Here is a 27,008-nt window from a genome sequence, read left to right on the forward strand (position 1 = left end):
GTCCAACTGTGGGGCTAACCTCAAAGAGCTGCTTTCTGCCAAGCAAGTTGTAGGCCTTTGCCTAGGACCTCAATCATTCCAGAAACTGCCGGGGAGTGCAAAGTTCCAATCTGTGCCAAGGGGGCAGCAAGCAGCAGGAACTGGGGGACTCAATCATGTCTAGGATTAGCAAGACCAGGGTGAATTTGCTGGCAAGCTATTTGCTTATTGCTGTAGAAAGAAGAGATATGTTGTCAACAGTGGGAAGGCAGGCTGTGCCAGCTTTTACTACAATGTGAAGTAGCTTTCCATAATTGAGACTTCTCAGAAGCTTATGAATTTTACGTTGGAAATCTCAATTTTCTGAGTCTGCCTACTTGTCTACAAGGATGGCACTATTTAAATTACCTAAGCTAAATTGCCACCATTTTGAATTTTAACTGTAACAGAGTTTAGACTTCTTGAGTAATTATTGTGATAAAATGTAAGTACAGAGTTAAGGTGGCAATTTACAAAGAGGATTTTCAGGTAGTTGTCCTGGTTACAAACTGGCAAAATCAGAATGAATAAGAAGAAGGTAGTTGAAATGCTTTGCACGAAGAAACTTAGACAAGTGTCTGCTGCTCAGATAAACCACATTGGACCTTACCATGCCTTGTGCTTGGGAGTTGGAGAGTCAGGGTCAGCCTGGGATGGCAACAGGTGGCTGTTCCCCCTCCCTGAGTATTGAGGTGTTGGGAGGTTTGATGTAGCTTCTCCCCTAGTCTCTCCCCAAACCCCAGATATAGGAAGAAGATAAGAAAGGTGTGGATATAGTGGCCTCACCCACTTCCCCATAATCCTCGACCCTTCCCACCCTAATCAACTATGTAAACCTCATCAAAAACAAAACAAAAAGAGTCAGAGTCAGCCACGGTGGAAAGACTTGGCTGGCCTGGGAGGGGACCTGTAAAACTTGGGGAATTGCTTGGAGCTGCTCAGGCTCTGCAGGACAGCCCTCACAAGCTCCCCAGGAAGCTTATATGTCCATTGATGACCATGCACCCCAACCTAGTGATCTTGTTAATGGCACATGCCTGAAAGGTGGGTTTCTCTCTTAGTGTAATGTGTGTTGCAGAGTTGTTTATCTCCCATTGTCACCTGGGTGTCCCATGATGCAATGTACATTTTGTGAAATTGCGATCTTCTCTGAGTCTTTTTCTGGAGGAAAAGAATGGATTCCCTTGCTCCTCTTGTTTTTATCCTTAGTGTAGATTATTCGTCTTTTCTGGTAGGATCATTATTGATGGAGCTAACTTGACCATATCCAATGTCACATCAGAAGACCAAGGGATTTACTCCTGCTTCGCTCACACTGCTCTAGACAGCACTGTGGATGAGACGCAAGTCACCGTTCTGGGTGAGTGTGCAGGAAATCTCTTCACTGCTGAACCTGCCTGCCTGGGCCTTGGCATGAACATTACTCCCTTGGATTCTTTCTTTTGAAAGGAAACCCCACTTTGAAATACTTTCTGCTGTTCTCACATGAATGAGCCAACCCTTCATTTCCCAATGTGTCTGAATGTGGGATTTGGGCAGACAACTGTAGTAACTTGCATGTTCCTTACCCATGTTTTCCATTATTAATCAGATGTCCCAGATCCGCCAGAAAACCTTCACTTGTCTGACAGGCAGAACAGGAGTGTCCAGCTGACATGGGATGCCGGAGACAATCACAATAGCAATATCAGTGGTAGGTAGACTTGGTGTCATTACTGTCCTTGTAGCACAGGGTAGACTGTTTTTGTGCCATGCCTGGTGGATCATGTGTCTGAGAGCATCATCTTGAGCTTTTGATGCAGGTAAACCTCACCCCTTCTAATGCTCCCTTCTTCTCTGCCAGAGTTCATTATAGAGTTTGAAGGAAACAAAGAAGAACCAGGCCGATGGGAGGAGCTGGCCAGAGTCCCAGGAAGGGACACAATGGTGATGTTGGCTCTGGCTCCGTATGTGAGATACCAGTTCAGGGTCACAGCTGTGAACGAGGTGGGGCGAAGCCAGCCGAGCCAGCCTTCAGACCATCATGAGACCCCACCTGCAGGTAAGTGATCTGACAGGTATGTGGGTGGCCCCATCTTTGGGCATGTCAAGGAGGAATAATGGCAGAACAGGTAGGAGTTACTATCGCTTTTGTTATTGGTTAGCTTCAGAGATATAGAGTGAATGTGCTCTGTCTGCCAGTTCAGTCCCCGATGCCTGTGGCAGCTAGAGCTGGGAACCTGACCCAGGTCTCCCACTGGTCCCAGGCACTTGAACCATCACCTACTGCCTATTGAGAAGCTGGAGACTGAAGTTGGAGTGGGGAGCTGAAGCCAGGAATGAAACCCAAGGGATTCTGATGCAGAATGTGGGCATTCTAACCATTCATCCAAATACCTGCTCCATGCCAGGTTTTAGATGTCTGCAGTTAGCTGAACATATCTGTAAACTAACGCCCCCCACTGCCCCACACACAGAGTCACCTGTAAATGCTTCATAGAGAGCAGGAAATTGGGAGGGCGCAGAAGAAAGCATCTGGATTTTGTGATGGCTAAATACTACGTCTAGGAAATCATAAAGTGTAAGTTCTGAATCAAACAGAAAGAGTTAAGGGGTCAACATCACTTTTAAGGATTTACTTGCATACTTGAAAAGCAGAATAAGAGGGCAGGAATCGCAGAGATCGAGAGAGAAGGAGCAATCTTCCATCTTTTGGTTCACCCCTCTAATGGCTGTACCAGCTATAACGGCTAGAACTGGGCTAGGTCAAAGCCAGAAGCTTGGAAGTCTATATGGGTCTTCCCAGTTGGGCAAATTAATTGGAACATGGATCAGAAGTGGAGCAGCTGAGACCTAAACTGACACTTACATGGAATGGCTGTGTCTCTGTGCCACAAAGCTAACCTGAGGGTTCAAATCTGAGGCAGAACTTTGACTCAAAATAGGTACTTTGGTAGCTTTTCAGTGACTTTAAACAGTATCAGTTTTTATGTGTTTCAGCTTTCTTTGCATTTGGAAATATTTCCCTAAACTGCCAAGATTTTTTCTTTCATCTCAGGAGTGATAATGCCTAGTTTGTGCTAGGGGTTGACATTGGGAGTTGATGTGGCCATACCATGGTGTTTACTAAACATGACATAAATACACCAGGGTATAATTACCCTTTTTAGACTGAGAAAAGATTTCGAAGCAATAACAAAGACAGATAAATCAGATTTCTGTGTGATTTTCGTGTACATGGAGCTCAACTCTCAGCCTCATGTCTATTTCTCCTGATGACATGGGCTTGTCTGAATATCCTTCATGCCAACACCCATGGTGCTCCTGTCTAGTCCAGGTCCCTGAAACCTGAGTGTTGGTATTGCTGTCTCCTACTTTGTGATTCTCCTAGTGGCAAACACTCATAACATACTTTTATAAAGATGTTTTTAATAGGAAAAGTGAAACAAGTTTAAAATTGAGACACATTTAAGGTAGTATCTTTTACATAAAAGGGCAAGTTTAAATTTAAGCCGTATAATTACACAATAAGTTATTTGTTATCTGTTGAATGATTATTATATTACACCTAAGAATAATATTAGAGCAAGAACACCATTTTGCTTGTTAAAGTAAAATGTAATTGTAAAGAGCTATCTTAAGTATGCTTAGGAAATAAGCTAGATAAAAATTAACAAATGCAATTAATTTTTTAATCTGTTTTTGTTGGGTGGGGTAATAAGGTATCCCGACTTAATTATTAAAAACAATTTTAATGCTTGCAACTTTTTAGCTCCAGACAAGAATCCTCAAAATGTGAGAGTCCACGCTTCTCAACCCAAAGAAATGATCATAAAATGGGAGGTGCGTATCCGTTCACGTGTGCCCTCTATGTGCTGTGTGTTCCTCTGTTTATTTTTCTTTCCTTTAGATCTGCATCTAAGTACAATGATGGATCAATATTTTCTTTAATAATGGGAAATTGTGCTTATGAATGAATTCAATTTGTGTTATCATCAGTGTTTATTTTAATAACCACTGTCATAAGAACAAGTTGTGAAATAGTTTATACTGCAATACGCTGATTTAGTTTAGTTATCAACTGCTGCAGATTCCTAAAATTTCCATTACCAATATACCATAGGTTCTCACAAGCAGACACTATTAAACACTTTCTCTAAGTGTGATGCAAGGATGGCCCCAAAAGAACGCTCAGCATACGTGCTGTTGCTGAAGTCCTCGGCAGACTCGTGTCTTATCTCGAACACAGTCCAGTTGAGAAAGCATCCCCGGTCCTGGTCTGAATCAGGAATTACACTGGGTGACCTTGTGTTGGCTTTACTCCAGATGGGGCATGGCCTGGGGTGATGCACATCTTGTGCCATGTTCTAGGTCACCCATGCAGTCATGTTCTGTGTCTCATACCTTGTTCTAAATCAGATGCGACACTGGGCGATATCCTTCTTGAAGGCCCAGGTTGTAAACACGTGTGGCTTTGGTGTCTCTGCTTCACTTTCTCCTGTACTTATCTCTGTTAAATGACTTTATTCTGAAAAATTTGTTGTAGAATTCATATTTGCTCAGAAGACGTTAGCTATGTTAGGGTTATGTCCGAGGTTCTTGTGCTACAGAGGAGAACCGTGGCCACAATCATGGTTTGGATTCAGGATCAACCTCTTACACAGGGTCTGCTGCTGTGTATAGATATTGACACTTTATGCTTGCCGGAGTACAGCTGACTTATTATCCATACTTGGCACCAGGATAGACTTGAAAGAATTTTTCAGTGTATTCGCTTTGGTTTATCTTTCCCTTCATATACTGATCTTGTACTTATTTACATAATCACATGTCTACAAACTGTTCAGTTAGTTTTCATATTAACACTAAGTCTTATTTTCATTTCATTGTAGAAAATTTGAGAAAGCAATGTACAGAAATTACCAAGACTGCATTGTCATGTGACTCCTTATTGTCTGGAATAAGTTAACCGTTCCTTCTTTTAGAGATTTCTGTAGGTCAATAACACAGTTGGTTAGAGGATAGTAATATTCGATGGGGTCTTCAAGAAGTTCATAGAAAATGAATATTATGCAAAAACATGCACAGATTTTGACATGGGTTTTCACCAGAATAAAGGTGTCTTTTCCATAACGTTTTTGAAGTCTTCTGTTGTGGACTGCAGGTCACATCTCGTATCTGTAGGTCAGCCCCTCAGAGAAGCCCACCTGCTCCACTGGCACTGGCTGTCATGAATTGGAACAGGACTGACAATGACATCAAACATGTTCTTCATGCAATTTTGAAGTACTAGCGAGCCTAGAGTCTCCAGCATGGCACAGGGAGTTTAGATACGTTTCTTTTTTTCATGCAGTATTATTCTGCATAGCTCAGCTTGTCAGAAGGAATCAAATGCCCAAAATCCCCCAAGTGGAGAGACAGAGACCATGGGGGAATTAGCAGACCACTCCTGAGCATGGCTCACCAAGTAATACCCTTCTGCAGGATAATGAAGGAGGAGAAGTGGGGAAATTCTGAGTGTGCCTTGTTCTGCCTGTTTGCATTGAATGCATGGGATTTTAGCTTGATGGCAGAGTTGGTCTTTTAACTACATTGCCTTCTGGAACTCACCATTTCACGTGTTGAGTGGGTTGTGGCTGCACCCACCTCTGAGTACTGAAGCCCAACAGTAATCTGTGAACACTGGTCCAGGCAGGTGCTTCTTCACCCTAGCTTCTGGTGCTCTTATGCGTAAGTGTATTTATGTGAGTATTTAGCATCTCTTAATAAAGTAAAAGATTTCCAATTTCAGATACACACACACATACACACTCAGAGCTCAACACCTGAATAAAAGAAGAAAAAACTCAAAGTCCAATAATCATCAGGAGCTTCTAGCATTGCTCAGTTCTATGACCACAGGACAACTTTGAAGGACTCAGGTTAATTCTGTTGCAAGGACAAGGATATCCCCCTGTGCTAAAGCATTCTATAGCGAAATTAAATGGAATATGTGTGAGGTGACTGGGATGGTGCTGTGTTGTCTTCTTCAACATTGTTTACAGAGCAAATTTCAAGTGTTTTTTCCACAAGAACTGTGTGTGGGAATGCCTATGATTAGAGTACATCAGTGTGTTTGTTTTTAAACAGCCTTGGTGAGCACAGCAACATATGTAATCATTGTCAATTAAAATATGAACAAGTAAAGATGTTACAAAGTACAACAGAGTTAAAGAAGTGTGGCAACCTGTCTGATTCTTGATAGGTAAACAAAGCACTACTTGTTTACAAGTCTTCCTGGAGGTGTTAAGACTGCCTGGCAATGACACAGAGATCTGGCTAACCAAGTCACAGGTGTCAGACCACCTGCAGGCAGAGCACTCCCCTAGCAGTGGAGTCTGCCCTGTGACCACTTTGCTGTGGCTTTCCTCCCTACTCTGCCTCTTCTGATTTTCCAGCTGAGCTTGGGTTCAGTGGAGATTTTCTGAGTATCTATTGGCAATTGCTCAAAACCAAACCCCGGGTTTGGTTTCAGCACCAAAAATCTGCCAGTGCAAGTGAACTGGAAGGTTTTCCTTAGAACTTTATTTTAAAATGTGCTGTAAGCTTTCTAAATATCACTCTGTTTCTAGAGAAGAGCGTATGAATGGACTGCTGATATTTCTGGATGTTTATGATTAGTGGGGGCTTCTGGAAACAGAATGACCAGAGAGGGCTGAATTCCTTTGGACAGTACTAAAGCCTCTAGTGAATTTATATCCGTGTCACAAGAAGAACTTTGCCCATGAATGCAAGTGTAAAACAACGTGGAAAGTCTCAGGAAGGTTTTATTTCATGTTTAATTTAAAAATATATATTATTGGTCTTGGAGGGGGTTTGCCGCTCTGCATCGGCATGTCGGAGACCAAATCGGCTGAATGTCAACTTCTCTCCTAGCCTTTGAAATCCATGGAGCAGAACGGACCAGGGCTGGAATACAGAGTGAGCTGGAAGCCGCAGGGCGCCTCTGCCGAGTGGGAGGAAGAGACCGTCACAAACCACACACTGCGGGTGATGACTTCCATGGTCTATGCACCTTACGATGTGCGTGTCCAAGCCGTCAATCAGCTTGGCTCTGGCCCGGAGCCTCCGTCAGTGACCCTGTACTCAGGGGAGGACTGTAAGTGACACAACTGAGCTCACATCCACTGCATTTATGTCAGCAGATGGGTCTGAACTGCTGTGTGCAGAGGAGATCCCTGCAGAAGAAATAGAACATATGGTTCCGCCCTAGGGTAGGCCACAGGATTGCTTGGGAATGTGCAGGGTGAAGGAAGTGTGTCACGAGTTTCAATTTTTTTTGTTTGTTTCTCAGTAAGTCATTTTTTTGGTAGAATGTGAAAAGGCTGATGACATCACTGCACTAATTTAAAAAATATGTCTCTCACAAGGGCTTTAGTCTTTTACCCTGGCTTGTCCAGGTACCTATTGCCTGTCCTTGGTCTTGCCTGTGTGTTGGGAGTCTTTTCAAGGCCAATGAGACACATACTTAGCATTAAACACCAAATGCTACAGGTGGCACTTCCTTAAGGGTTGGCGATGTAATAACTGTCATAAACAAATAATTGGAAAAAGAGAAGGGGCACTAATTCAGTGTCAGTCCTGATGGGAGTTGTTCTTCTGCTTTTTCCTATGCCCAAGTATTATTTTGATCCAAAAACAGATGGTCAAGAATAAGAAGTGGTTCCTTATCCATCTGCTCCAACACAAACTCCTATGGCTCACAGCCTGTGGGTCCTGACTGCTCTGTGCTTGGCTTATTCCCCTGCGGTGAACACCTCTGTAGAATACAACAGAGGCAGCAGTTCCCATCATATAGGGCTATTCTAAGAGCTGTGTGAGCCAGGTCAGGTGAAGTTCTTACAACAGTGCCTACTACAGAACCTGTGTCCCATTGATACTGCTGCTACTGAGAGCTGACTGATCAAATTCCAGCATCACTTTGTTACTAGCAGCAGTTCACTGTTTCCAAAGACAAGGTGCCCACAGCATGTCTTGCTGGATCCTTGTTGAAACTGGCCTGAATCTGCATTCCTCGTTCCTCTGTGTGGTGAACGTGATCTTCCTGTAGAACCTGTTGGGCCAAGGAGCTCCTCTGTGACAGAACTCTCTGTTTGCTTTGGAGTTCATGGAAGGGCAATTCCCAGACTGAACACTGAGAAAATCACCTTGCAAACAGCTCATTAGACCATTAGGTCACAACTGCTGGTTATTGGCAGCTAATCGGTGTCCCGTCCCTGACAGATCCTGACACTGCCCCCGTGATCCATGGGGTGGATGTTGTCAACAGCACATTGGTGAAAGTGACCTGGTCCAGCATCCCCAAGGACAGAGTGCATGGACATCTGAAGGGATATCAGGTTGGTTCTTGTTTGTGTTGCAATAGTGTCTTCCCCGAGGAAGCCAACCTAACGAGGTGCCTGATGAGAGCTTGACACCAAGGTTCTGTGGTAAAGGGCTCACATTTCATTGCAGATTAATTGGTGGAAAGCAAGGAGTCTGTTGGATGGGACAGTGTTTCCTAAAGAAGTGAAGATGCTACGATTTTCAGGACAAAGGAACCATGGGATGCTGCCTTCCCTGGATGCCTTTAGTGAATTTCACCTGACGGTCTTAGCCTACAATTCCAAAGGTGCTGGCCCAGAAAGTGAACCTTATATCTTCCAGACACCAGAAGGAGGTGAGAGTGGTAGGGAACCAAACAGAGATTTGGGTTTTTGTTGTTGTTGTTCTTTTGTCTTTAGGAATTTAGCAGCTTATGAGTGTTATTCTTGGACTTGTTTTCCAGTACCTGAGCAGCCAACTTTTCTCAAAGTCATCAAAGTTGATAAAGATACTGCCACTTTATCCTGGGGGCTGCCTAAGAAAATAAATGGAAACTTAACTGGCTATCTATTACAATACCAAATCAGTAAGTGTTAAGCTGGGTAGGGCGAATCTGTGTATGCTGTATTTCTTTGAGAAATGTATCTGTTTAAACAACTGCTTAAATCTTTCTTGTATCTTCTATTACTTATTTGGATATTGTTATATAGTTGTTTGGATTCCTTATTTATTCTGATTACTAATGCTTTATTAGCTGTATAATTCACAAATATTTTCTTCTATTCTGTAGGTTGATTCTTCCTTCAGTTGTTTCCCTTTTTGTGTAGAAGTTAGCAGCTCCTTCATTGAGTGAAGTCCCAGTTTTCCATTTTTTCCCTTTGTTTCTTGTGTCTGAGATTTGACCCCAAAAGGTCTTGCCCATTTCAATGTCCAAAGCATTTATCTTGTGTTTTATCCTTTTAACTTACACATTTCAGGTATTATATTTAGGTCTTTGGCTCGTTTTATGCTGATTAGTATCCATGGTGATACATAAGGTGCGGCTTTGCTCTTCTGCATGTGGTTACCCAGTGTCCCAGCACCGTTTGCTGCAAAGGCCATCCTTTTTCCAAAGTGTATTCTTTGCATCCTTGTCAGATGTCAATTGGTAGAGCTGTGTAGCTTTAGTTCTAGGGTTTCCATTGGATTTGTTGCTCTGCAGGTCTGTCTCTGTTTGACCATGCTGTTTTAATTACTGAATTTTATAGTATGTCTCAGAATGAGGTATTTTATGTCTCTTGCAAGGCTTTTTGGAAATGTTTTGTGATTCTTTCCACATTCCAATAGTTTGTTTTCTGTTTCTGCAAAAAAAAAAGTTAATGGTATTTTGACACAATTTCATTGGGTTAGTAAACTGTTCTGCTAATGTGGGCGTTTTAACAGTGATTATTTCAATCCATAAACCTGGGTGTCTTTCTATTTCTTAGTGTTTTCTTCAATTTCATTTATTAATGTTCAATTGTTTGCCTTCTGTAAACCTTTCACCTTTTTGGTAATTAATTGCCAGGTATTTTATAAACTTGAGGTTATTAGAAATAAAATTTCTTTTTATTTCTTTTTCAGAAAATTCAACAATGATGGCCAATGATGCTATTTATGTTTCCATTTTGATTTTGTTTTCTGAAATTTTGTTGGATTCAATGATTGGATCTGATAGTTTTATGGTGGAATTTTTGGAAGTTTCTATATATGGTTGTGTCTTCTACAATCAATAACAGAGTAACTTCTTCCTTTCTTATTTGTGTGCCCTCTATTTCTTTCTCTCGCCTAATTGCTAAGCTAGCACTTACAGATCTATGCTGAATAAACATGCTAACAGTGGCCATCCTGTGTTATTCCAGATTTGGAAGAGAGAGCCTTCAGAGTTGAGCCTTTCACTATTTAATACCATGCTAGCTCTTGGCTTGCTGACTATACATAGCCTTGTTTGTATTGAGGTATGTTTCTTCAGCTCTGATGACTGCTGAATTTCATCAAATGGCGCCTTTGGTGATCATGTTGAGCCTTCATTCTGTTGCTGTGGTGCGTCATGATTACTGATTTGCATATGTTGAGATATTCTTGCATCTATGTGATGAATCTGACCGTGGTGAATAATCTTTCCAGTATGCTCAGTTGAGTTTGCTAGTATCTGGTTGAGGGTTTTTGTATCTGTGTTCAAGGACATTGTCTTGCAGCTTTGATTTTTTTGTTTTGTTTTGGATCATTGTTCACAGTCTGGCTTGGATGTCAGTGCAGTGCCAGCCTTACAGAGTGAGTCTGGGAGAATCCCCCCAAGCGCCATCTTACTCAGCAGTTGTCTTTCTCTGCCTCTATTTCTTGAGTTTTACATTGATCATAGTATATTTTAGTGGACTGTATATTTTACACTTGTACTTTCAAGTAATCTAAATCTTTTATTATTTTAATTCCCCACTTTGCATGTTTGGCACCCTGCTTTGTTTGCTTGCTCTTCTTTTCATTAGTCTAACTACAGTGAACAGAATATGAAAGGCAATTTTTTTTTGGTCAGCATTAATACAGTGCTCTAATTCTTTCCTAGCTTCTCAGAGCTGTGACAGAATGTCCTCACTGTACCCTCCTTGCAGTCATCTCACAGTGCTCTGTACTCTTACGCTAATCTGTGTACTTATAGCGTTACAACAATCTGATTCACTGTCCTTTAACACTGCATAGCATTGTTCATACAGCAGGCATTTTCATGTCTTTATTTCTGGTTGTTGTTTCTGCATACAAAGAGTAAAAATGGACCTTGATACACACTAGTTTGATTTACAGTTTTTCTACCTTACGGGGTGTAAAGTGACACATGTTCACTAGGAATTGTCCTTTGACCTTTGATATTTCCATGGGCTGATGAGAGGCAGTAGTGACAGAAAGCCACAGCCCCCCATCAGCCACATAATTGTGCGGGGAAGCCGTGTTGCTAGGCTAGTATCTTCTGTGGATATATTAACTGTGGTTTTCACTTAGGATATTTCCAGCACGTGAAGTAACCTCATTGCAAGCCAAGGAGCATCATATTTTAAAGCCACAGGAGATACAAAGATATCATTCTCCAAACTCCCTCTCCAGAAGGAGATTAAAAGTACTTCAGTCGAGCGTGTGCTAAAACACATGACAATAGGAGAAAGGCCCCATTTTTAGTGGGGGCTGTGAAGGTGTTTGGCTCAAGTGTAGCACACTGGTTAAGAACACTGTCTCAGGAGCCACGCACCATGGTTTGGATTCAGATCTCAGCTTGCTACTCCTCCAGTCTGTGTGGTAGACTCATTCTTCTTACATTGGTTTTTTCCCACATGAAATGATCATGATAATTGGGTCTACTGCCTAAGATTCAGTGAGTTGATCGTTGTGAATAATTAAGAAAACTCTGCTTCTTCAAGCATAAACAAAATAGAAAATAAAGAATAATGTCACTTGAATTGTTAAGTTATATGGAATTTGAGATGTGTTATCCATGTTTGTTTGTTTAGTAAATGACACCTATGAAATTGGAGAATTGAATGATATCAACATCACGACTCCATCAAAGCCGAGTTGGCGTCTTTCGAACCTCAGTGCAACTACCAAATACAAATTCTACTTGAGGGCTTGTACATCCAAGGGCTGTGGAAAGCCTGCCACTGAGGAAAGCTCCACTCTGGGAGAAGGGAGTGAGTACACAGGGGTTGCATGTGCTGTGCCCTTGAAGCCTTGTCTGCCTATAAATGAGACGTGACTGTGGTCTGAGTCTGTGGGCCTCCTGCTGTCTGCTGACATGGGTACAGAGCTTACTGGTGTTGTTTGTAACACTTACATGACTCAGTTTATCCTTTTCCACACAACAACAAGCCAAACCTTAGTGTAAGGAACTGTATTTCTACTTCATGGAAATAGAACCACGTAAGTTCACGTTGTGATTCGCAGGGTCAGAGGAGGGATGTTTTCCATTTGAAAGTGTTTGCCTCTTGCTTGGTGCCTGTTCATGTTTATAGTTCTGAAGCTTCTCACTTCTGCTTCACCATCCAATGATTGATCCCAGATCATTAGCTTGAATACATACCATCAATCTGTGGTTTAAATGATTTTCCTGATTAAATCGTACTTTTCTGCTTTTTTCTACCTCATAGCCATTTCCAAATTATTTTCCAATTATAATTTCAATAATGTTCTTAGATTAGAAAAGATGGTAAAAATCAGTGAAGAGGAGGAAATAGTGAGAGGAAGAGGAAGAAATAGTGAGGAAGAAAATGGCCTGTGCTGGCCTTGTTAGAAATACTTGTCTGCGGGTTGCGGTTTGTTGGTGGTTACTCTCTGACCTTCCCCTTAAGTAACAAAGGCTCCAGCTTTCCTCAGCAGTCCTTAAATGCCAAACACTTCCTTATACGGGAAGAGTCTATGAAAGTGCATGCATATGTATATATTCAAATCACTTCTCTCAGAGAACCCATGAATTATTCCCAAGGATGAATTGAACATCAAGTGGAATGAACTCATTTATCATTTTACTCTTAAAAATTAGACTTAAGATGGCAATTGAAAACTTCTTGGATACTAAATGCTTTTATTTCCCACGAGTTCAAACTGGGGTCAGCTGTTCAATACAAAGAAGTCAGAGGGTCATAGTGTAAACCCTCAACTGCCATGCTTTTAAGAACAGACTTTTAGGCCATGCATACAGTTGCTGTTTGGATAGAACCAAGATCATTACATGCGTGAGAAATGCCAATCCTATTCTTGCAAACTTGTGCCATGATGGGAAAAGATCTTCAAATATTCTAACACTTCCTAGGGTGTATGTTGGGAAAGTTACAGTTGGAACTGTGTGCTTTTGTGGTTTTGTAACGGATGCCACTTCCTCCCACCCACGGAATGTTTGAGTGGTGCACCGGAGGCTCAAGGCCCCTATCGTGTGTGTCAGGATTCACAGGGCTGCCCGGCAGTGTGTCTGTGCTCTTGTTCAGGGAACAGCCACTGCTCCCACCCCCGGCTGACACCGATTTCTCCTCTCCAGGCTCCTCTTGCCATAGTCACAGGGAGAAAGCATCATTCCCTTCCCCCGTGGATTCCAACAGGGCTTTAAAAATAATCTGTGTTTCCTCTGAGGACACCAGCCATTCTAAAAATGATGGCTTTTGTACAAGCTGGAATCTACCACTGTGCATCTTTTCCCCTGCCCTGTTGAGATAGCACATGCAGTTTAAGGTTATCTGGCATTTACTCTGAAAGCAGCATTCAGCAAACATTTTCTTCTGATATTTTCTGATTCTCTTTTCAATTGCTTGGTGGCTCACACTCCATGATCCGCAAGGGGCAGGTGTGGAGTTTATCCGAAGCTCTCTTCTCTTAGGAGTGGGTTGGAGGAATCACCTACTGTCCTCTCTTTTCCAAAAGCTTGCACTACTTAATGGTTTACTAATATTTTAATTTTTAAAGATCAAAAATATTTGCCATGTGTCTCTGTTGGTCAGCTTCTGAGCTTTGCTCTGCTGTGCAAATGCTGCAGTTTTTCCACGGTCCATGTTTCAGTGAAGGCCTTTTGTAGCTTTCTATTCTTTGGTAAAAACCAAACGTTGATGTGTAAAACATATCCACATGAAGCAGTTTTTTAATCCCAAAAAGTCCAGATAAAATACATAAGGAACATTATTTTATGTATACATTGCTAACATTTTTAGTTTGTCTTTAATATTTTGAGTTAGTTCTTGGCAAAACTGTGGATCAAATGAAAAAGTATTTTAGGTATTTAGTTGTAAGTTCACAAATTAATGCATGTTTTAATTAAGCTTAACTCATTTCCATGAGGCTTTATTATTAACATGTTTGCATACTGATGATAAATTTTGAAAGATATTTTTAGAAATACCTTTTTGTAAATCACTCAGTAAATCATTCCATTTAAATATATAAGCCTGTGATTTTATCAACTCAAGTTGCTACTAAGTTTAAGTATTTGTTGTGTGACTATCTTATAAAACAAAAACGCGTAGTTAATTATCATCATGTCATATGCTGCTAGTCATAAGTCAAAATGTCACGCTCAGTTCCTCATTAAGTTTCTGAAAACAGAAACTGCACAACATTACACTGTCTGTGCTCCCAACCCATGCTAGGTTTTAAACCAAGCATGTGCAGGAAGATTTATTTTCGCATTTCATTAAGTGTCTCATCTTCACGGGCCGTGAATTCAATCCATTTCACCCCCTCATTTCCACATGTTAAAAAAGGAAGCCTTGAAATGTGGATTTTTGACCTCCTGATAATTTGAGATATAAAAATGCTATAAATGCCTCTCCTATTAATTTTAAATAATAGTAATTTTACTTTTTATATCCTGTTTCCAGTGATTCCAGATCGTGTGACTTAACTGTGTACATTTCTTAGGTAAAGATGTCAGGAAGATATCTGAAGGAGTAAATCTCACTCTAAAGATCCCTCCAGTAGAGGCGTTTGAGCCCGGAGCTGAACATGTTGTTCGCCTAATGACTAAGAACTGGGGTGATAACGATAGCATTTTTCAAGATGTAATTGAGACAAGAGGGAGAGGTGAGAAATAAGATTATATTTGGGGCTGTCTTAGAAAATGAATCTGTGTTCTGTGGATTATTTCACTTTTAGCTATATCCTATGTCGAAAGATAAAAATATGTGTTAGCGATGAAAATAATTTCACTTTATTTTGGCCTAGCATTTCAAAATTACCTAAAGGTAAACTACTCCATAATAGCCTGACTTGTTCTGTGGTTTTTACCATTGTAGTGTCTAACATGATCTCCTGCAATTAACATTGCAAATAACAACAATTAAAAGGGGAAAAAGCAGCCAGACCAGGGTGGCTGTCAGGACCCGGAGGCTGCCCAGCTTCTGCTCCTAATTAGGCCACCTTTGCCCTTCCTGTTGCTTCTGCCTCCACTGTTGCTCCGTGCTCACAGCCAGAACAAAACGCAGCTTGAACGAGGCCCTTTCTGAGTGAAGGAGGAACTGCCTGTTGGTGTTCTCCCAAGACACACACTGCAAATCTCTTTCCTCCCGGGGCCTTTCAGAGCAACCGTGGAATAGGCACTCTTTTGCACCTTTGGGACTAATGTCTGATTTTCTGGGATGGTGTCTTGAGGTCAACATTGCAACTTCTCTCTCTGCTACAGAATACGTTGGACTGTACGACGACATCTCCACCCAGGGCTGGTTTATCGGACTGATGTGCGCAGTCGCACTTCTCACATTGGTCCTGCTAACTGTTTGCTTTGTGAAGAGAAACAGAGGTGGAAAATATTCAGGTAAACTTGTTTCCTAATGGGCTATTCAACTCAACAAACAGTATTATCTGGGAAACATTATTTAGACATTTTTTCTTTTACCTGCCGATTTAACTCAAGTTTTTATTAGCAATTTAGATCTATAATATCCTAACAGGAAAAATCACTAAATTAATCAGAGGGAATAAGTTACTTGTTTTCTTGTTTCTGGTACTAAGGGTATGTTCTGTAGCTATTATACTGGTTAGGATACAAGCAGCCCATTTTGGAGCTTCCTGCTCATATAGACCCCAGAAAGAAGCAACAGCTCAAGGAACTGAGCTCCCGTCACCCACAAGGGAACCCTGGATTGCTCCTGGCTCCTGGCTCCCGACTGTGGTTGTCTCAGGCCACTGCAGGCATTTGGCAAGTGGACTAAAGATGGGGGAGTTTCTGTCTGTCTCTCTGCCTTCCCTTTCTCCCTCAAATGAACCACTCAATCAAGTCAGGTTCTGAGATGGCTCATGATATTTCCAAGCTTCCATTTCTGTTTATAGAATGTCAGACATACTGAAGAGACACTAAGTCACACGTATGAGAAGGGACCATCTAAGAGTGGTGCCTGGCTCAGAGCATTTCAACAGGTGCTTGCTGCTAGCGGTGGGCCCTTGTGAGCTTGATCAAAGTGAGCCAGTGCTCAAAGCCTCTTTCTTATTCCTGTGATAGATATTGGGTTTTCTGCTTCTTGACTTCATAGTACATAAAATTTAGGAAAACCATCCAAACTGCTTATTCAGGGAAAGATGACACCCTGCTGTCTACTTCATGATGTTCAGATTCTTGCAATACTCTTGACTGGCTTATGATCCATCCAGAAAATACTTACTAGGGACCTGTCATACAACAGAATCATCTGGACCATGATTTCTTTTTCTAAACAGATTTATTTTTAGTTGAAAGGCAGATTTTACATGCAGAAAGAAGGAGAGATAGAGAGAGTAGGTCTTGCATTTGCTAGTTTACTCTCCAGATAGCTGCAACAGCCACAGCTGAGCTGGTCTGAAGCCAGGAGCCAGGAGTTTCTTCTAAATCTTGCACGTGGGAGTCGGACCCCAAAGACTTGAGTCAACTCCTGCTACTTTTCCAGGCCATAAGCAGGGATCTAGAAGGGAAGTGGAGCATCCAGGACATGAATCTATGCCCATATGGGATGCTGGCACCAGAAGGTGGAGGATTAGCCAGATTCACCATTATGCCAGCCCATGACCATGATTTTAACTCTCTATAAAGTTAAGTGGGTAATTTGTGCAGTTAAAGATATAACATTTTCTTCTGAAGCCATAAATTATATTCACGATGACTAAGAAATGTCCTAGGAAATTCATTGGAAAATTTGAGAGAATGAATACCCTCTTAGAGGGTCCCAGCATCTGAATTCTGAGGACGCTGCCTCAGGTCAGCACTGTGAATAACCTACAGAGCTGGCGCTGCCTGAGGGAGGAAGCAGGGAGTCAGGGCTCACCCACCATGGGCAGGTGCCATTGGAGAGGGTTCTCAGCACATGGCCACAAAGAGACAGACCCAGGCTTGAGTTGCCACAGAAGACCTGGATACTACGATGGCTGATGCCATGCTTCTGCTGGTCCAGTGACCTGGTATTGAAGACAGCTGCAGCAAGCAGGACAATGAAGTGAGTTGTTGCATTTGGTCTTCTCTGAGATGATGTCTTGGTGAGTAGGTCCAGGTGCCCTCCCACCTGCTACAGATCACTTGGGAAATAAACTGCACTCAAAAAGTCCCTCTATCTCTTGGCTTCGATCCATTGGGTATGTGATGGGTGCACACACAGTCACAACAGCACTCCATCTCTGGTCTCCTGAGCCTGAAGCAATGCTGGGCTCGCTGACTGTCCACCTGTCAACAGCATGACTACCACATCTTTACTTCTGTTGGCCTCACTTCTTCTTGGTTCTTTGGCTTCATTTTCCCTTTATTGATTTTTCATTTTCTGTAGTGAAAGAGAAGGAAGATTTGCATCCAGACCCTGAAGTTCAGTCGGCGAAAGATGAGACCTTTGGAGAATACAGGTAATTAGTGTTCTGTCTCAAAGTGGGTTGAAGCACCTACTCCTCAGAGCGAAGCTCAAATGGACAGAAAAGTGCTGATCTCAAGGTTCACGTCTTGCAAGTAGGGTCCCACATTCTGAGAGTGAGCATGGAGGTGCTGAGAACCACCAGGGAGGCAAGCATGTGTAGTGCCTAGTCTCCTGGGTTAGAGCAGCATGCGGACTCCAGCATGCGGACTCCAGCTGGGTCTGGCTGCGCCTCCAGAGGCTATAGCAGGGCTGGACCAGGGCTGTGACTGCTCAGGTGGCTGTCAAATGGCTCTGTCCCACTATCTGAATGGATTCAGTTCATCACAGACCAGCACCCTCCTTGTGGCAAACAAGGGGAAATCTCTAGGGATCTCCCAATGTGATAGCTGGCTCCCATCAGAGGTGGGAAGCCACAAGGCAAGAGGCAGCCCCAGGGAAGATCGGTCCCTTTGAGGTAGGTGGGCCTTGGAAGCAATGCCATTGCTCTGCATATTAGGTCAGATGGAGTCAGCCCACAGGTGAGGTTTGGACCCTGCAGGAGGCTCAGAGCCTGCCAGGTAGGGTCCCCACTGTCCTCAGAGAGGCTGGTGCCCACTGCTGGCTTGTGTCTTGCAGCGACAGCGACGAGAAGCCCCTCAAAGGCAGCCTGCGGTCCCTTGGCAGGAACCTGCAGGCCGCGGAGAGCGCCGACAGCCTGGTGCAGTACGGGGACGGCGACCACGGCCTGTTCAGCGAGGATGGCTCCTTCATCGGCGCCTACGCTGCGACCAGGGAGAAGGGCTCTGCTGAGAGCACCGCCAGCTCCGCGGCCACCTTTCCCCTGCGGGCCTGAGGCCTGGGCGACCCCGACCCCAGGAACCCTGCGGCCGGCAGCTGGAGTGAGACCTGCAGCGCCTCCAGAGAAACCCACCACAGCTCCAGCTCCTGTTTCCTTTCAGTCTTGTTTTCCAGGCGCTGAGACGTGGACATAAGGCAGGCAGAGCTGTGTAGGTTCGCCCCAGCCAAGGGCCCACCGCCAGCCACCCTCCTCTGCACCTGCGTGTGTGAGGTCGCGGGCTGGAGGAGGGAGCAAGCCGGCTATTTTAAGTGTAAAAAGGAACATGAATGTCTTATGGAAGCAGCTCATTAAATATATACAGATGAGTTTATTATTTAAAGTTTCAGTAGCGAAGCCCTAGGTGATCAACCGTATTTATTGAGAGAAGGCCACGCTTGAACAGAAATGTAGCCTTTCAGCTCTGAAGGGAATCTGTGTTGTACCAGGCCAGCCACGTGGCTTTTACAGTCCACCCACCCACTCCTACCCCTGCTTGGATTGTGTGGCTGGGGGAGAGCAGTGGCCAGGGACCTGTTTATGAACGAATGGGCTTGGGGCCGTGGCCTGGGGTCTGGTAGTCACACCGTGTCCTGCCCGCCTTTCTCAGTCGCTGCTTACGTGTTTCCACGTCTGTGTGATGCCAGGCCTGCACATTCTCCAAGAATGCCTTGTGCATACCTTGTTACTCTTTCCAGCATCTGAGGTGTAAATGGCTTCATTTTGAAGTGAGGGAAGGACTCAGGGTGGCGTGACTGTGGTCCGTGGGCTCCAAGCTGGCACCTCACATGAGGTTCCACAGGAAGATCTTGTGTAAAGCATTTGGTTTTGTTCTTATACTGTCTTTTTTCAGCACTCTGAAATAAAACATTATAAATGTTGAGGGAAACGCTTTTACATTTTGCAATGTAACTTTCTGTTGCTGGTTGATGCCCTATGCCACCCCTAAAACAAGTGATGTGCAGCAGGCATTCCCATATACACCTTTATCTGTGTTGCGTTTTAAACAGCTTCAACAGAGGCTCTTGTCAAAGTCAGGAGAAATTCTGCTAATTTGTTTTCTGGCATGCGTGCAGCAATTCCATTTCAAATTGCACACAAAAATACATAGTAAGTACTACAAAGGGACCCACATGCATGTCAGCAAAATCCACTGCTCAGCTTCTTATTTGATGGAGACTCTTTTTATCTTACTTTGAAATTTTCAACTGTTTTTAAGTGCAACTGATTGCAAATTCCATCTTAATTTTTGCATATGTGTGCCAATATTTTTGGTGTGCAATGTTAAATCCTCAACTTTGATTTATATTTCTTGGGAACCAAAATTAGGGGCAATGGTAATGGCCAATGTAGCACCAGATATGGATGTCTCACTGTCCTGTTTAACTCTACCTCCCTTCATTTGCGCAGGACCACACCCTGCCTTGGGTGTGCTGGGAGATGTGTCCCAGTTCTCTCAGTGTGAGCGGGGGCTCCATGCACCCCTCAGGGCTGCCTGACCCTTAGGAGGAGCAGTTGTGTACCCTGATTGGTCTGAGGAATTTGTGGTGCTCAGCTGTTACACAGGGGAAAGTTGGATTCATGCTCATTTTCCCATTCTACTTCCTCTTCTTTGTCACCAGCTAAAAAGTGGTTTTAAGAAAGGTAGATTGGGAATAATGTAAAAATGTATGCTAGGTGTAGATGAGTTAGGCATTCCGTAACTTTTAAGTCTGATGTTAACAAGCTACTGACTAGACCTCAATACACTGACTAGGGTCTGAGACAAGTGGGTCTTCCTCTCTCCTTGAGTAACCAGAACTGGGAGTGAGCTGGGACTGGGTCTGTTTGCCCTCGCCTTCCATCCAGCGCTTCTCTGAGTTCTGCGTGTTTTATCTGAGCATCTTCAGGAAAGAAGGAGTCACCCGTAGGTCTCCCTTTTAGTTATGAAGCTATGTTTGTCATGTTTCTAGGATTCAGAATAGGTTTTGGATGGACAAAGAAAAAAGACCCATGTCAGTTGAAATGGATTCCACTCTTTGCTTCAAAAAATAGGTAACAGTGAAGATCGGGCAAAATGATAAACCCGTGGTGATAGGATAACTTGCAATTGAGCCACTTGGTGGTGAGGCAGCAGCCAGCTTTTAGAGCTTCACTCCCAGTTGGATTTGCTATCAGTAGATTGCATATGGTGGCTAGGGTGGTCACAGAGAGTCCTGGGAGCTGTCCAGGGTCAGGGGACCCAAATTCTCTTCCAGTTCCATCAATGATTTTGCACATGAACCTTTGGCTCCAAACTCCCAGCTGTAAGTGCTAATGCCATCTCAGTCTCCTCATGTGGTCACAGGGTGTTCTTTTATATGAAGAAAAATCTGAAATTGACAACAGCGAAGATGCCTTTCAACTTCATGATCAAACCTGCAGCCCAATTACGTATCCAAAAGTCACCTCCACACACCAATTCAGCGCTTTCCTGTGAGCACATAAATATATTTTTATAGAAAGTAAACCTACAGAAAAAACACAAATAATCCACTGTGCAGTTAGCAGTGTGAGTTCCACGTGCCATTGAAAAGTATTAATTAGAAAAAGAATTAAAACAGGGTCTTTGCTATACTGAAGTGTTTTCCACTAATTTTGCATACATATTTGTAAGAAAATGTGAATTTGGTGGATATATTCTGTTGGTATAAAGGCATCTGATATTTTCGATGTACCCATATTTATAAAAATGTAGAGCACAATTAAATTATGCTGGAAGCCTCAAATAATATTTTTCCTATTTTATACTCGTGGAAGAGAGGAACTAAAGAGAGGACAATAGTGAAAATGGTGTTTTTCTAAGCATTTAAAATGCAACTGCCAAACAAAACCCTAAGCATGTTTACATACGGTTAAGATGGGATTCGTGAAACTATCTCAGATCAGTTCTAGCAGGGCTGGATTGCAGTCTGTGTAGTGCATGTCCTGGTGTTCCCGATGTTCTTGGTGAGGTGGACAGGGTGAGCTCTGGCTGACGGCTCAGTCCAGCATCAAGCGAGCGAGGCGTGGAGCGCAGGTTCACCAGATTGCCTGTTTCTCAGCTTAGATCAGTATTTCAAGTAGGAGTTTATTAAAACGTGTTTGTGTCGTAACTGGTGTTTGTATTGTGCTTATGGATATGTATGGTCTAAAGATATTTTCATTATGCGTGAAATTCAACTTTCCAAATAAAAAACCCAACTTCAATGCTCTAAATGAGTTTGTATTCTTTTCTTGTAGTTGAGAGGAAGCTCATCTTCAATTTTCATAGATTCTGGGTAACTATAATGAATGAGAATAGGCAACACAGAGTATGTGGTGGTATGTATAAATAAATGTTAAAATTACTTAATATTAAATGCTCTATTTGTAAATATAGTTATCAAGGCAAATTATACAATGAAGTTTTTATTTTTACAAGTGTAAATTTAATATGAAAGTGCATTTACCCAATTATTTTGTAGAAAAGTATAAAGTGTGTTACTTCTCAAATAATGCAGGCAGGTAACTTTTAGTCTCTTAGAATCTTTAAAATTGTCATCTTCATAAACTGTTTAATCTACTGGCAACTTCACATTGTCACATTCAACCATCGAACAACCTTTGCTTATAGAAGTAGAAGAGTAGGTGAAATCGCCTACTGTGGATCACTCGCATGGCCTGGAACTAAATTATACCACTGGCTGCTTGAGTGCAGTATCCATTCAATCATAAAGCCAGTATCTCCATTCATTTTCTCCCTCCTCCACATCCTCTTAGAAATATCAGAGAAACTTGCTTATTTCTCATGCTTACAAGCTTGTTTTAAACTGTGTGGTCAGGACAGGCCTGAGGGAAATGGTATTTTATTGTATAAAACAGTTGAATGTCACAACCTGCAACAGTGATAATTCAAATAATCGGCTCTTTTCAGGCCCAGCACCATAGCCTAGCGGCTAAAGACCTCGCCTTGTACACACTGGGATTCCAAATGGGCGCCGGTGCTAATCCCTACAGCTCCACTTCCCATCCAGCTCCCTGCTTGTGGCCTGGGAAAGCAGTCGAAGACAGCCAAACCTTGGGACCCTGCACCTGTGTGGGAGACCTGGAAGAGGCTCCGGGTTGCTGGCTTTTGGATCAGCACAGCTCCAGCCATTGCGGCCGCTTGGGGAGTGGATCAACAGACAGAACCTCTTCCTCTCTGTCTCTCCTCCTCTCTATATATCTGACTTTATAATAAAATTAAATGAATTTTAAAAAATAATAATCCACCCTTTTCCAATGAGTATCACACATCTCCTAACCCAGCCACTCCTCTGCAGAGCACCTGCAGTGAGTCCCAGAATAACTTTCCCTGAATGTTTTGGTGTTTCCTTTCCAAAACTAAAGCCTCTGTGATGGCGCATTTCTTCTCTTTCTCTATTTTCATTTGTTTCATCCATAAACCACAACACTGAGAACCAAGGCATGTTTGCTGGTGTTCCTGGCGTTTCAAGGAGGGCCTTATTATGGATATAACATGACACAAATGTCAGATAAGCTAGAGAACAATTTCCCAAGAATGTTGTGTTAGTGTGCTGGTCTGGGCTTGTGCTAGTGCAGTAAGCTAGTGTCTGTAGTTACTTGCATGAGTAAAGAAAGGCACCCACAGATGTCATCAGGGGTTACCAGGAAGGAAGAATCTACTACAACTCGTTTGCACATTTTATTGACAGTTTGGAAGAGAATTTTGATGACGGGTCTATTCACAGGGCAATGAAAAAGTTCACATTTGTAACTGTGGTCATCAATATGAATATGTCTCAAGGAGATTTTTCGACCTTATGTGTAGGAAATATTTCTGATGAAAATGTTTTTGGAGAGTTTCTAAAGCGAATTGAAGTAACGGGTTGGATGCACTGTGACTCCCCAAGGAGGATATGGTGCCCAAGCACATGGGAAGATAGCTTAGTTTTCTCTTCCACTCTTGTCCACTCAAAGCTCCGACTATTCACTGAGAACTGTCTGAATTTTAGCCCAGTGTTCCCCTTGGAGCTAACGTTTTAATGTATGAGTTCCTATTTGACTGATATCTGAAGGATCTTTGGAATGTGAAGTTTGAAAGAGAATCTGGTCCCTTCCAAATCTAGTCTCCGACTCTACTGATCAACGAATGAGATCTTTGTCCACCTAACCGCCTCAGTCTCTCCTCTGGCACACCGCACAGCAGGCTCCCCCTCAACCCCAGCTCAGTCGCTGTTTAGATCCTGTGAGCATTCCCCCACTGGGGACCTCCAGCGCCAGCACGTTGTCCGCCCTGTAACCTCTTCCAGGTGGCATTGCTGTGGCTCCCCTCCCCTCTGCTGAGCTATCCTCACCTCTGCTAACAGGGTGATTCCACAGCGCATATCTGTTCACCCACTTTCTACTTGAACCACAGCAAATGGCTTTTCACCATTCCTATAGGATGAGACTCTTCAAGCGGCCACTGACATCCTGCAGGGTCAGACTCCCTCTTGGTGTCCCAGTTCTTCATTCCCGTTCTTCCTTGAGGCACTGATGGCCCTACAGTCTTGCCCTCTGCTCAGTTTGTGATTATTTGGCTACTAGGTCTTGCATCTATCACTGCAGAACAAACAGCTGTGTTTGGGTCAAAGCTGACTCGATGCCAGTGCACTCAGCCAGGATTTCCCCGGCAGTACAGCATGCACTGTCACAAGACCACCAGGGCTCTCACTTGCTCCACTGGGGGGTGGGAGGGGTCAACATCCATGAAACAGATGTTTGCCCAGAGGGAGAAGGGAACGAGAGGGTTAATTCCAGACTTCTCTGGAGAGAAGCTGTTTCATTTAGAACAATGGCTAACCCAGTAATGCAGTCCTTTCCTCATGCCTGTTGCACATGGCTTTACCTTACCCCTAGGAAGCCTACAGCCATGCCTGGCTGCTGCCCCTGGTGAAGCTGCAGCCCATGTTGGAGCCTGTGCGCTGGCTGCTGCGCACTCTATCAGCAATTCTACCTGGCTCTATTTTGTAACTCCAACTATGTTCAAAGTGCTAGTTTTATTGCTTTGACCTTTATGAATGTTATTTTAAAGATTTATTTTATGATTATTATCGAAAAGGCAGATATACAGAGAGGAGACACAGAATATCTATATATCCATATATCTATATATCTATATCTACCTATCCATCTACATAAATATATATATATATAGTGAGTAAGAGAGAGCGAGAGAGCTCTTCCATCTGCTGGTTCACTCCCCAGATGGCCACAATGACCAGGGACGTCTTCCAGGTTCCCCATGTAGGTATGAGTTCCAAGGCTCTGGGCCGTCCTCCATTGCCTCTCCATGCCACAATCAGGGAACTGGATGGGAAGTGGAACAGCTAGGACACGAACCAGTGCCCATATGGGATTGTGATGGATGCAAGGCAAGGATTTAGCCACTGGACTATCACACTGGGCTCCTATGTATGCATTTTGAAGTTGCGTTTATTTAGGGGCAGAGATGAGAGAGGGTAGGAGAAAAGGAAAGATGGAGGGAGGGAGAGAGAGAGAGAGAGAGAGAGAGAGAGAGAGAGAGAGAGAGAGATTTTATTTACTAGTTCATCCCCCAATGCCTGCAAAGCTGGGTGCCAAGAACTCACTGAGATCTCCCATGTAGGTGGTAGGGCTTGAACCATCATCTGCCACCTTCCAGGGTACACATCAATGAGAGCCTGCACGCAGGGCTGGAACCTGAACTTGAACCCATATGCTGTGATATGGAACTACACCCATTGCGGCAGTTCCTTGCTGGCCTGCGACTGTCACACTGCTCCCTCTCCCTCCACACAATCACTGAACTGGTTCTAGATTCAGTACCAATAGGGCGACTCTTCCAAGACTGCCACGGCCAGTCAAATCAACTCAGCTTGGGGGATGCTGTGTCTCTGAGTTTCAGCACTAACCACCGTCGCTGCTCAACTTCTGTGAGCCCAAACTCTGCAGGATAGGGATGCATTTTCAAGCACCTAGTGCCTTATGGGCGTAAAAAAATGCTGGCTAAGGGAAGGAATGAGTGTCCCAAGAAGGAGTTACTCAAGATGCTGGTCACTTGGGACAAAGTCAGGCAGTTGTGTGAAGGCAGCCATCCCAACCTCACTGTGTTCATCTCAGCCAGTGAGCTCAGCAAATCTGAGTTCTCCGGCCATGCCAGACCCATGATTCCTTTCACCAGACTGCCTCTCTCTGCTTGCTGGTGACCAAATGAGCTAAAGCAATAAGCTGGAATGCACAGGGAAAGGCAGGGGAACCTGGAGCTCACTTGTTCACCTAAATGACGGGCTTCATTCATCCGTTAGCCCACTTTCGAACTAGCAGCAGTCCCTGCCCAGCCCTTGTAGAGTCAGTGCTGGTTCCTGAGTTTTCAGAGCAAGGGGATGCCAGCCCATTCTTAAACAGCTTTAAGGGAAATAATATTGCACCCAATGTTTTGTAATAAAATAGGTGCTGTGTGGTTCAGTAATCCAGGTTATAAAATCATTGCAAAGTTTTCCTTGATAGCAATGACTAACAACGATGTTAGCTGTTACATGGCTGACTTTAGCATAACTACTCACTGAATTGTTGATAACAGTCTTGGGATCCCATGGAGATGTCCGTATTATAAACTATAAATTCACAGAGTTTAGCTACGTTTTAGAGCAAATTTTAAAATTTCCAACGCACACACTTAAGTGACCTAAGTTGGGTAGGAATGTTTTAACACAAGGTGCAGTTAAAATATGCGGCCACAAGGTAGCAGTGCTTCCCAGCACAAGCAGGAGAGCTTGCCTGCACTTGGGCGGTTCCCAGGGCTCTGTGGTTTTCGGGTCCTGCGTTCTGGTTTCACGTTAATCCTTCTTGGCTTTATTATGCGCGTGTTTTGTGAACTATAGAGGTCTTTTTTGGATTTGAAATGGCTAGTGTTTTCTAAATCTTAGTAGAGTATAATAAGATTGTTAAAATGGGGCATGGAACATGTATTTCTTAGTTTTAGTTTGTGAATTCTGCTAGAAGCAGACACAATCTCTGAATTTTAGTTATATTATTATATGTTTATTAGCAACTTGATATCTCTTAGTTTTTTCTTCTGATACTTATGAATGGTATGGCTATAATGATAATTTGAAAGATGTGAACACACACCTGAATATGGTGGCAACACCCTTATCATGTGACTGGTGTAATGACAGATAAACATGTCGGACTCCAGACAGTGCCTGTGACTGGCAAACTACTCCCCAGTCGTGCAGGGAAGGGTGAGCTGCCATCTGACACAAGCGCTGTGTCTCATCCAGAAAGGTCAGCAAGGTACCCTGAGTGGACATGCAGAACAAACAAGGCACTGACTCGAGACACCCTTCTGAAAAATCCCTCAGCCACATTACCCAGGGGCTGGTGGGTGCCATACTTGGGAAGTGGGGCTGCGTCTTGGCGAGCTTTCCTCCTAGTCACAGGGACCTGAGGTGCTAGGGTTAACAACAGATCAGGTCCTGCTTCAGAACTGCTTGCTGTAC

The 27,008-nt window shown here is 43.4% G+C and overlaps 1 protein-coding gene across 1 annotated transcript in view; it reads left to right on the plus strand.

The window, feature by feature from the left end:
- CHL1 (cell adhesion molecule L1 like) overlaps positions 1 to 18,522 on the plus strand; it is a 104,717-nt gene extending 86,195 nt beyond the window's left edge. Inside the window, exons 17-29 of the mRNA XM_040994878.1 lie at positions 1,254 to 1,378; positions 1,610 to 1,711; positions 1,862 to 2,059; positions 3,770 to 3,840; positions 6,913 to 7,135; positions 8,260 to 8,375; positions 8,491 to 8,695; positions 8,804 to 8,926; positions 11,856 to 12,035; positions 14,746 to 14,907; positions 15,506 to 15,637; positions 17,610 to 17,682; positions 18,306 to 18,522. Coding sequence (XP_040850812.1) covers positions 1,254 to 1,378; positions 1,610 to 1,711; positions 1,862 to 2,059; positions 3,770 to 3,840; positions 6,913 to 7,135; positions 8,260 to 8,375; positions 8,491 to 8,695; positions 8,804 to 8,926; positions 11,856 to 12,035; positions 14,746 to 14,907; positions 15,506 to 15,637; positions 17,610 to 17,682; positions 18,306 to 18,522 — 1,927 coding nt within the window. The remainder of the gene's footprint in view (positions 1 to 1,253; positions 1,379 to 1,609; positions 1,712 to 1,861; positions 2,060 to 3,769; positions 3,841 to 6,912; positions 7,136 to 8,259; positions 8,376 to 8,490; positions 8,696 to 8,803; positions 8,927 to 11,855; positions 12,036 to 14,745; positions 14,908 to 15,505; positions 15,638 to 17,609; positions 17,683 to 18,305) is intronic.
- Positions 18,523 to 27,008: the final 8,486 nt, after the last annotated feature.

This window comes from Ochotona curzoniae, unplaced genomic scaffold (assembly GCF_017591425.1).
Source record: "Ochotona curzoniae isolate NIBS_2020 unplaced genomic scaffold, NIBS_Ocur_1.0 contig_908, whole genome shotgun sequence".
Taxonomy (NCBI): domain Eukaryota; kingdom Metazoa; phylum Chordata; class Mammalia; order Lagomorpha; family Ochotonidae; genus Ochotona; species Ochotona curzoniae.